General features: G+C 43.7%; 1 protein-coding gene across 1 annotated transcript in view; it reads right to left on the bottom strand.

Annotated features, from left to right (window-relative positions):
• Nucleotides 1–12,419, bottom strand: part of loaf (lost and found) — a gene marked incomplete in the record, with an annotated part of 419,589 nt that overhangs the window by 14,662 nt on the left and 392,508 nt on the right. Inside the window, 1 exon segment of the mRNA XM_069334146.1 lies at nt 135–285. Within this exon segment, the coding sequence (XP_069190247.1) occupies nt 194–285 (92 nt within the window).

Here is a 12,419-nt window from a genome sequence, read left to right as displayed (position 1 = left end):
ACAGAGGGTCACACCATACTCCCACAGGGGGTCACACCACACTCCCACAGAGGGTCACACAATACTCCCACAGAGGGTCACACAATACTCCCACAGAGGGTCACACAATACTCCCACAAGGGGACATAACTTACCTATACAAACCACTCTTCCTTCTGTGTGGAGGAGACGTCGCTCTCAGAGCCGGACGCCCTCACTGAGACAGGCAGAAGAGAGCGCTGAAGGGCAGAAGCGTACTGCACCCCGCCTCTAACACAGGGCGAGCCAGGTTTCCCGGCCTTGTATCTGTAGGGTGGGGAGTCTGGGCGTCAGTTCCGGGGTGGGGCTTGAGGCTCGCATTATGGGGCTTCCAGGGGGCTTGGGCTCGGATTATGGGGCTTCCAGGGGGTTTGGGTTCGAATTATGGGGCTTCCGGGGGGATTGGAGGTCGGATTATGGGGCTTCCGGGGGCTTGGGGCTTGGATTATGGGGTTTCCGGGGGGCTTGGGGCTCGGATTATGGGGCTTCTGGGGATGGGGGGCTAGGAGTAGGGGCTTTGGAACCTCTGGGGCCAGATTCACGAAGCAGTTACACAAGTACTTACGAACATGTACATATTTCCTCAATCTTTGACGCCATTTGTTACATTAATTAAACAGTTTACAAGCATGAAAACTTGCAAATCAACTGATGTTATTGTTATAAACAGCCTCCTGGAGCTTCGGAGCTCATTAACTGTTTAATAATTGTAAACAAAGCAGCCAAAAATTGAGAAAAGATGTACAGTGCTTCCGTAACTGCTTCATGAATCTGGTCCCTGGGCTTGAGTATTGGGACTTTGGGACTTCCGGGCTTGAAATGTGACTCTATAGGAGTTCCGAAGCTTAGAGCTGGGCTTGCAGCATGTATTAGGGGGCTTCGGGGCATAGGTCAGGAATTGGGGGCTCTGGGGCATGGAGTGGGGCTTAGAAGGCATTGGGGATTAGAGAATGGATCAGGGGGCATCGATGCTTCAAGCAGGAATTAGGGACACAGAGACTTCGAGGAGGGATTAGGGGCCTCAGGGGTTTGGAAACGGAATCAGGGGGCTCTGGGGCTTGACACAGGGATCAGGGGGCTCTGGGGCTTGACACAGGGATCAGGGGGCTCTGGGGCTTGACCTAAGTATCAGGGGCTCTGGGGCTTGATGTAGGGATCAGGGAGCTCTGGGGCTTGAAACAGGGATCAGGGGGCTCTGGGGCTTGATACAGGGATCAGAGAACTCTGGGGCTTGACACATGGATCAGGGGGCTCTGGGGCTTGACACAGGAATCAGGGGGCTCTGGGGCTTGATACAGGGATCAGGGGGCTCTGGGGCTTGACACAGGGATCAGGGGGCTCTGGGGCTTGATACAGGGATCAGGGGGCTCTGGGGCTTGATACAGGGATCAGGGGGCTCTGGGGCTTGAAACAGGGATCAGGGGGGCTCTGGGGCTTGACACAGGGATCAGGGGGCTCTGGGGCTTGACACAGGGATCAGGGGGCTCTGGGGCTTGACACAGGGATCAGGGGGCTCTGGGGCTTGACACAGGGATCAGAGGGCTCTGGGGCTTGACATCACATCAGGAAGGGAGAGACTACCGTGTGCATTTTGGCGCCTTAGAGCCCAGAGCTCAAGGTGAGAATTCGGGGCTCACTTAGGAGATGGTTGGAGGGATTAGGGTATCAGGGTAAGAGCTCCAAGGACGTCAGGGGAGGTATAAGGATAATCAGGGGCTTCCCATAAGTGGAAGTACGCTCTGCTGAGGGACTCGAATCTGTAGGAAATATGGATTAGTCAACTTGTTCAGCGAGGAATTGGTTCAGCGAGGGATTAGTTCAGCGAGGGATTAGTTCAGAGAGGGATTAGATCAGCGAGGGATTAGCTCAGAGAGGGATTAGTTCAGCGAGGGATTAGTTCAGAGAGGGATTAGTTCGACGAGGGACTAGTTCAGCGAGGGATTAGTTCAGCGACGGATTAGTTCAGTAAGGATTAGTTCAGCGAGGGATTAGTTCAGCGAGGGATTAGTTCCTCTCGAAACAGGAATTATGTATTTTCTGGAGATCCTGTAGTCGTCGGGTCATGTAATAGATGACTACGGAGAACCCTAAAACTGTCAGGGATTAGGATCTGGGGCCAGATTCACGAAGCAGTTACGCAAGTACTTACGAACGCGTACATCTTTCTTCAATCTTTAACGGCTTTGGTTACATTTATTCAACAGTTTACAAGCATGAAAACTTGCCAATCAACTGTTGTTGTTGTTATAAACAGCCTCCTGGTGCTTCGGAGCTCATGAACTGTTTAATAATTGTAAACAAAGCCGCCAAAGATTGAAAAAAGATGTACAGGTTCGTAAGTGCTTGCGTAACTGCTTCGTGAATCTGGCCCCTGAATTTCTTTGGGTACAAATGACTGAGTGGTGAAGATTAAGCCACTCAAGATGTGACAAGGGCATGAATAACCCTGTAAGGGCACACCAGATTAAGCCAAGTCGTGGATATATTGAGGCTGTTGAGGTTGGGATTTGGCCCTTTTTACCACTTACGGGCTATTCCTGCCCGTGCCACCTCTTGTGGCGGCTTAATCTCTATCAACCAATTAATCAATCAGCATCTGGAAACAGCTGGTGTCCAGAGGAACAGTTAAGTTAGAAATTAGGTCACTTCTGGTGACCGAGGAGTTCTTAAGGTAAGGAGTGTGACACATTTGGAAACTGTAGACACACCACAACCGTCCTCTTACAAACTGTAGAGACACCACAACCCGTCCTCTTACAAACTGTAGAGACACCACAACCCGTCCTCTTACAAACTGTAGACACACCACAACCGTCCTCTTACAAACTGTAGAGACACCACAACCCGTCCTCTTACAAACTGTAGAGACACCACAACCCGTCCTCTTACAAACTGTAGACACACCACAACCGTCCTCTTACAAACTGTAGAGACACCACAACCCGTCCTCTTACAAACTGTAGAGACACCACAACCCGTCCTCTTACAAACTGTAGACACACCACAACCGTCCTCTTACAAACTGTAGACACCACAACCGTCCTCTTACAAACTGTAGAGACACCACAACCGTCCTCTTACAAACTGTAGACACACCACAAACCGTCCTCTTACAAACTGTAGACACACCACAAACCGTCCTCTTACAAACTGTAGACACACCACAACCGTCCTCTTACAAACTGTAGACACCACAACCGTCCTCTTACAAACTGTAGACACACCACAACCGTCCTCTTACAAACTGTAGACACCACAACCGTCCTCTTACAAACTGTAGAGACACCACAACCGTCCTCTTACAAACTGTAGACACACCACAAACCGTCCTCTTACAAACTGTAGACACACCACAACCGTCCTCTTACAAACTGTAGACACCACAAACCGTCCTCTTACAAACTGTAGAGACACCACAACCCGTCCTCTTACAAACTGTAGACACACCACAAACCGTCCTCTTACAAACTGTAGACATCACAACCGTCCTCTTACAAACTGTAGACACACCACAACCAGTCCTCTTACAAACTACGTCGGTTTTCGTCCGTATGCACTACGGCCAAAAGTGGCCATATTTTAAGACAATTAAAATTAATGTTAAAATGGTCCCAAAACAGCAAGTTAAGGGTCGTCTGGCAGGTTAGTAGCTCAGGAAGTTCTCCTAAGATTTCGAAACATCATGATAATAGTTAATTGAAAGTTTCCTCTCCTAATCTAACCGAGTAAGCTAGAGGATCCAAAAAAGAAAACGGGACAGTACATTAATTAAGTGGGCCAGTTTCATTTTCTATTACGAGCATTTTTGGCTATAGTGCGCATACGAGGGAAAAGCGACGTAATTAGCAAGAGGATGGGTTGATCGGTGAGTCATTAACCCACCTATGGAAAGCACTCCCCCTCCCCCCATCCCCCAGAGCAGGGGTGAAGATCAGGAAGGGGGTTATGAGGTCACTTATGAGGACTCAGAGCTAGAGTAGTGGAATGGGGAATGGCTAGGGGAGGGTGGAGAGGGAATTGCCAGAAGGATCAAGTAAAGTGTCCATGATGAGCATCAGGGGGACAGGATCAGGTCACTTAAGAGGCAGGATCAGGTCACTTAAGAGGCAGGATCAGGTCACTAGCAGGATTAGGTCACTTAAGACGCAGGATCAGGTCGCTTAAGAGGCAGGATCAGGTCACTTAAGAGGCAGGATCAGGTCACTTAAGAGGCAGGATCAGGTCACTTAAGAGGCAGGATCAGGTCACTTAAGAGGCAGGATCAGGTCACTTAAGAGGCATGATCAGGTCAGTTAAGAGTCAGGATCAGGTGACTTAAGAGGCAGGATCAGGTCACTTAAGAGACAGGATCAGGTCACTTAAGAGGCAGGATCAGGTCACTTAAGAGGCAGGATCAGGTCACTAGCAGGATTAGGTCACTTAAGAGGCAGGATCAGGTCACTTAAGAGGCATGATCAGGTTAATTAAGAGTCAGGATCAGGTCACTTAAGAGGCAGGATCAGATCACTTAAGAGACAGGATCAGGTCACTTAAGAGGCAGGATCAGGTCACTTAAGAGGCAGGATCAGGCCACTAGTAGGATTAGGTCACTTAAGAGGCAGGATCAGGTCACAGGCAGGATCAGGTCACTTAAGAGGTCGCATAACTGGGATTTGAATATAAGTAATGGGTTTAGGACAATTCTAAAGCCTAAAACTAGGAGTTGGGAGAAATTGAAGTGAGGGATTAGGTCAAATCTGTAGGTTAATAGCTATAAGGGAATTACATGAGGATAATTACATCGCTTAAGAAGGACCAGAAGTAAGAATAGTTGATCGTTAGGAGGGAATTAGGTCATTAATGGGGCCCAAGAGCTAGGATAGAAAGGTAAGGTAGATAATCTAGGAGAGATTATCTAATCTATCCTAGATAATCTAGGATATATTATCTATATAATATCGGGTGGATTAGATAGAGCATTTCCCATTTATCTAGGATAGATAAAATCAGGAGAAAACACTGAGCCGTTTCAAGTATACAAGTAAGAAGAGGAAGTATCAGGCTACCTGAAAGAGAAATAATATTATGGGGCGCGAACCACATCAGATATAATGGCCAGGAACTGTAGCAGGGTTCAACAGTTAACAGTATACAGGACTCAACAGTTAACAGTATACAGGGTTCAACAGCTAACAGTATACAGAGACTACTACTAACACACCCGTAACGGAAAGTTATTTAACAAAGCAGTAACTGACTTTATTCTATGAGATAAACCTGCGGTTACAAAGGCATTAAAAAACATTGAAGTCCATCAAAAAGATGACCAAGATGTTAAATACACACAATTCAACATTTAGTTTACAGACTATACAACACAGATCTATAACAACCTAGTTATACAAAACAAAAATTTTGGATTAAAAAAATACAAAATACTAGATTTTGAGACTAGGCTTCAACAGGCAACGAGCCCAAAACTAATTGTTTACAAGCAATTTAACACGGCAAAAAATATCTCCAGTTGTGTTATAAAAGATCTAAATGACTGAGATTCGTGGACTGTTAGTCCTCAGAGTGTGAGGATGTGAGGAGAAGGATGAGGAGGAGCCTGAGATGAGATCAACAAAGCTTCCTCACTATCAGAGCGTATTTTACTCAATGATTTGTACCCCCTTGTACCATAATCAATCCCAAATACACACACACACACACACAACGATGCACATGAAACGAGACTTTTGTTTATATATATGTATGGATTTATATATATATATATATAAATGTATATTCAAAAGGGAAAAATGCATAGAGGGTGAGGTATGTATGTGCTCAATAACTATCAAACCACATTGAGTAAAACGTCAGACGCTGAGTGTGGGTTTATACCACTGTACCCACACACACCCTGATTATTTTGTATATGGGAACCTGTATATATATTAATAAATATATATATATAAATATATATATATATATATATATATATATATATATATATATATATACATATTTATATATATATATATATATATATATATATATATATATATATATATATATATATATGTTTATATATTTATATTTATATATATTGTTATCAAATTATGTCCCTGGTTGAGAACTTGAGGCGTACTAATGATCACTGGATCCTAATTGAACTCCTAACTCGTGTTTGCTTTCGTTAAAAATGCTATCAAAATAAATTTGCAAACAGTTGGCTTAATTATTTTTAATTTTTTTGCCTCGAGTTCTCAGCTCGAAAAAAGACGTTTGATAACATTAATAACATAACCCCCCAGAACATGAGCAATGAACATCAGTATAGTGTCAAACAGTCGCCCTGTTTCAATGATAGAAAAATTAAGATCCTGATGTGCTTTCTAATGATCTATTTACGAAAGAAATATTGCTATGATGGCTTGGGAGAGCGGGCAGATCTTGTTCACTGGAATTTCAAACACTGTCTCAATAATATGCTCGAACCTAAAGATTGTTAATACGTTGCATATAAGCCTCTATCGGGGCTGCTTCGCTATTTGGCTACAGGCATAAGGGGCTGTATCACTATAAGTTTACAGGGATAAGTTAGGATAACGTAACGAGTATTATGGGAGTTTGACAATGATTGTTCTATCCAGTAACCCAAAAGAGAAGCTCCCCATAGGCCTATATCCATCCATAGTCCTTTGCTTAGCCCTTTGCTTTTCGAAACGGTGCAGAACGGTTGAATAAGATGGTGTTACAGAGTTTTATTGCATATGCCGGGGCAAATAGGTTATGAAACCTGCTCAGATTGTGGGAATTTTGACTTTCAAACTGGCTTGGATTGGTGCGCAAGAATGTTGAACAGTTCCTAATGCTAAGAGTTTCGTTATGACGAGATAATTTGCTAGGATAACATGGATCGCTAGGAACTGGCTAAGATAAGATGATCGACGGATCATGCTAGGATAAGTGTGATAGACTGAAAGCTCTTATGGACTATGTTAGGATGTTGGATTCGTTCCCAGAAATTACTGATATATTTAAAATTAAAAATATAACATAAGCAAGTTAAGATATGCAAACAGCTCTAATGTAAACCATTAAACTTAGAAAAGATATATAGAAAACTGTCTAACGAATTCTAAATACTGGCAATGTAATTTTACCCATATTTTAACGAAACAACGCCTACAACTTTTGTCCACTATTATAGGCTGTTTTCTCGAACAATAACATAAATATACTGTGTTCAGTGATATACTTAATTATTTTGGGTACTTTTGTGCACTAAAAACAAAAAAAAAACTTATATATCCGAATCTTTGAGGCGGCAAATTAGAAGGTATTGAATACCTCGCATAGGCTATTAGGCTTTCTGCAACCCTTTTAAATAATGTTCTGGGGGTTCACACGACCCAACAATATAATCAGGGGGGGCGGGAGGAAGTTGGATCTCTCTTTCTCTCTCTCAGACTCCTACCTTGGTGAGGCAAGGCGTGGCTTGGGGAGGGATGTACACACGAAGGCAGGTCTTTAAGGCAAGGGGTAAATATAACGGGCGCTGCATCCCACTGTATATCCGGGGAAGTTGAGACCTGCGCCTACAGGCGATGGAGTGGTTCCTGTAGGGGGTGACATGGCTTAGCAGGTGTGTGTGGTGGGGCAGGTGTGTGTGTGTGTGTTTGGGGGTAGGTGTGTGTGGGGTGGGGTAGGTGTGTGTGAGGGGTGGGGTGTGTGTTGGAGGTAGGTATGTGTAGGGGGGGGGGTAAGTGTGTGTGTGGGGGGGGGGTAGGTGTGTGTGTTGGAAGTGTGTATTGGAGGTAGGTGTGTGTTGGGGCAGGTATGTGTGTTGGAGGTAGGTGTGTGGGGGGGGGTTCAGATACGTGTGTTAGAGGTAGGTGTGTGTTGGGGTAGGCGTGTGTGGGGGGGGGGCAAGTGTGTGTGAGATGTAGGTAGGCTAGTGGGGGGGGGATAGGTGTGTATGTGTTGGGGCAGGTGAGTGTGTGTGGGGGGGGGGTGAGGTAGGTGTGGGGGGGGGGTAAGGTAGGTGTGGGGGGGCGGGGTAGGTGTGTGTGTGTGTGTGTTGGGTAGGTGTCGGTGTGGGGGTAGGTGTGTGTGTGTGTGTGTTGGGGAGGCAGGTGTGTGTGTGTGTGTTGGGGAGGCAGGTGTGTGTGGGGGGGGCAGGTGTGTGTGTTGGAAGTAGGTATGTGTGTGTGTGGGGGGGGGAGGTGAGTGTGTTGGAGGTAGGCGTGTGTGGGGGGGGAAAGGAATGTGTGTGTGGGGGGGGGGAGGTATGTAGGGGGGAAGGTGTATGGGGGGGGAGGTAGGCATGCGTGTGGGGGAAAGTAATGTGTGTTGGGGCAGGTGTGTGTGTTGGAGGTAGGTGTGTGTGTGTTGGTGGCAGGTGTGTATGTTTGGGGAAGGTGTGTGTGTTGGAGGTAGGTGCGTATGTTGGAGGCAGGAGTGTGTGTTGGAGGTAGGTGTGTGTTGGAGGTAGGTGTGTATGTTGGGAGTAGGTGTATGTGTTGGAGGTAGGTGTGTGTTGGTGGTAGGTGTGTGTGTTGGTGTGTGTGTGTGTGTGTGTGTGTGTGTGTGTGTGTGTGTGTGTGTGTGTGTGTGAGTAGTGGAAATTGCGCCAATGACCGACTGTTTTCATTTTTTCCTGGGTTGGTCATTGGTGCAGGGGTATTTTCCATTTTTTTCCTGCCAGCAAGCAACGTCGTAAGGATGTTTTCATTTTTCGTAACATTTATCATCTTCGCCCTTCAAAAAAATATATAATTTTATGAAAAGAAATACTATAAGCCTCCCTCCTCGCTCCTGAAAATTTCGTTCAAGGGGAATAAAAGGCCGGTCCCTGTCATAGCCGAATTTCGTTACCCAGGTGATCCTGCACGGGCATTGCTAATGGTCAATGACGTCACCAGCTAATCGCTCAGTGATCCTGCACAGGCACATTCAAGAGGATTAAAAAGCTGGGGCCAGATTCACGAAAGTACTTACGCAAGCACTTGCGAACGTGTACATCTTTCCTCGATCTTTGACGGCTTTGGTTACATTTATTAAACAGTTTACAAGCATGAAAACTTCTCATTCAACTGTTGCTATTGTTATGAACAGCCTCCTGGTGCTTCGGAGCTCATTAACTGTTTAATAAATGGAAACAAAGCCGCCAAAGATTGAGAAAAGATGTACAGGTTCGTAAGTGCTTGCGTAAGTGCTTTCGTGAATCTGGCCCCTGGTCTATGGCCCGGTCCGTTTTCTTTACCCCAGTGAGTGATTGCTAGTCTTCCAGGTCCAGCCATTTCGCTCAAGGGGGATTAAAAAGCCGGTCTATGAATCGTGTATTTTTCGTTACCCCCCCCCCCCCCCCCCCCCCCCCCCCGGGTGATCCTGCACGGGCATCGCTAATGGTCAATGACGTCATCGGCTAGCCGGTCTTCAACTTGCCTGGGGTCAGTCCCCAGGCATAGGGCATTAAAAGGTCGGTCCCTGTCATAGCCGAATATCGTTACCCCGGCCACCCTGCACAGACATCGCTAATAGTCAATGACGTCACCCAGTCTTCATCTTCCCTGAATGAGTTAGTTTACTGTAATAACATATTTAAACCCACGTTCTTAATGTTTCCCATTTTCAAAATTCATTTTATTGATAACATCAAATATTAAACATAAGGAATGAAATTGCACAAGGCCTTTTGCTAGATCTATTTACTTCCAATCTATGACAACCAAAACATCAACTAACGCTATTAGATAAAGAGAAGTAGACCTATTCCCACTTATTACCCCCCTTTTCTCTCCATCTATACATTCAATCACGCCACTCTGTCAATATTCAGAAGGACCTATATGCTCACCTTACTTATATATGAAGTATCCAGCCAAGAATCGTTTATTGAGCATAGGAATAGATGAAATCCGTCATTACCCATTCGTACGAAACAAGGGAGCAACACAGAGCGTGAACTATCATATATCACAGCGTTCACCCCTGTTACCGAACCAGTATTTACCCAGTTTTTTTTCCTAAACCTAAAACTTATCCAATTTATACCCATTGTTTTGTGTTCTGTCTAGTGTTGATACGTTTAATAGCCTATTAATATCCCCCCTTGCCATATCCATTCTCTAACACCTGTATTGTCACCCCTATTTCTTCTTCGCCTTTCTAGAGAATGTAATTTAAGCTTTGACATTCTTTCTTCAAGAATTATTATCGAACATAGGGCTAATAAAAATGAAAACTCACTATCATCCATTTGTATGAAAACAGTCCCCCCCCCCCCAGGCATAGTGACTTCAATAGAGGATTCAGTTGTAATCCAAATATTGCTACTTCCCTTGTGCACATCTCACATTCGCTCAAAAAACATGCCTCCCACACCTGACTACAGTCAGGTGTGGGAGGCATATAACAAATCAAAAATACTTATTCAGTGTACAAAAATATGAACTACATTGAGTAAAAAAACGACTTCACATATCGAAAATAAGGCCTTCTGCAGTTACCTTCATTCTGATATTCTAATCCCTAATGCGGTTTGATTCACCAATCAGTAGAAAGCTTTTAGCCGACATTCCACATGTGGTTCCTGGGAGGATCACACATTAGTGCAATCTTTTAATCGCTCTCAATACCTCAACTGTACTCTGTGACATCACATGCGATGTTCTGGTGCCTTGCTCGTATTTTCGCTCATAGCTCATATTTTATGTTATTCAATTCATGAACCCAATCAAATCAACCTGACCTAACCATTATAAAAACAAAAACATTTTTTCAGACCCATTTTTGTTTAGCGACGTCACAAAAAGCTGCCTAGTATAGGGATAGGGTATTGTTAACCATTAGCAAATAGGTGTTAAGGCACCACGGTAACCTGACTTTTCAAACTGGGTGTGATGCATAATGAGGCATTGGCAGCGTGTGTAATTATATAGTATATTTATTGTTATTATTAAAAAATGGCAACACTATCCATCCCCACCTAACCTAATCAGAGATTAAGAATATACATTTAGTCAACCACAGCTCAAATCATTGTATTATGCAGAGATGAGTTCAAAACTAAAATAGCAACCCAAATATCGTACTGCAATTTGAGCAGAATCGTACGTCTGGCAGTATAGCAGGTGAGCTGAACATAAAGGTAACTGCAGAAGGCCTATTGGCCCACACAAGGCAGCTCCTATATATATCCACCCAATCTCATTCATATATATGTCCTACCAGTGCTTAGAACAATCAAGGGAACTCCATACCCGACATTAGTTTGCAATAATAGATTATAATAAATAGCTCACATTCTGGTTTGTTTACACATCAGCAATTATGAAACACTGTAGCTAGATATCGTACTATAATCCGCAAGTAGTTACCGTACATCTGGCAGCTCAGCGGATTAGTAGCTGTGTTCATAGGCTAGTCAACTGTCCTCACATCCATCAAGTAGCTATCCAAATGTCACACTGCAATTCATCCCACTAGCATCTCAGCTGGATGCTGGCCACTATATTCATAAGCTAATCATTTCTACACCTCAAAATTCCTAATCTTGCTATGCAAATCAGCTAACTTGTTTCTTAACCAACAGTCACAAATACAAGCATACATACCTACACGCACTGCACAACCCATATATTCATAGAGAATAGCCTAGTTTTTGCTACAATTTCCCCTTAATCAGATGTAATCTATGCCATACACAGAAAATACAGCATTTACACACCAAATATGTCATTTATGCATGAAATATATTATTTACACACATAATGTCATTCACACACAAAATATGTCATTTATAGACAAAATATGTCATTTTCACACAAAATATGTCAGTTGCACGCAAAAATATACCATTTACACAAATATTGCACGTGAACTCAAAGTATAACATTTACCCAACGTATTGTATTTGCACAAATATGGCAAATTGCTTATACATTTAGACAATCAAAATGCGCTTTTGCTAAAATTACACAATTTCACGAACATAATTTTTATAAAATACCCCACACATTGTTTAATAAACCAAAATAAACTCACACTCGCACATGAAGATCTAATTTTCTGATTGCATATAGAGAACTTACAAAAATACACAATTTCTACACAAAAGTACAGTTGCACCAGTTCCACTTCAGCAAATTAAAAACACAACTTACGTAAATGCACTATTCGCACAAAACGATTATAAAACATGGACATTTATTACACAAATTGTGTAATTATTACACATTGTTATGACCCTAGGTTCCTCAGTTGGAAACCAGAGGTCAAATTGAGCTAAATAAACTACTTTATATGTGGGACGCTTGGAGATGTTTGTCTGTTTGTATCTTCCCTGCCAGACGTAAGACGATTCTTGTTTCTCACAGAGCACTTATAGACTGAGCTTGTGGTTGATTATTAAATAATAAAATAGGCAC

The sequence above is a fragment of the Procambarus clarkii genome, chromosome 31 (assembly GCF_040958095.1).
Source record: "Procambarus clarkii isolate CNS0578487 chromosome 31, FALCON_Pclarkii_2.0, whole genome shotgun sequence".
NCBI lineage: Eukaryota > Metazoa > Arthropoda > Malacostraca > Decapoda > Cambaridae > Procambarus > Procambarus clarkii.
Note: the sequence above shows the minus strand (reverse complement) of the source record. Positions and strands in the feature narration are given on the sequence as shown.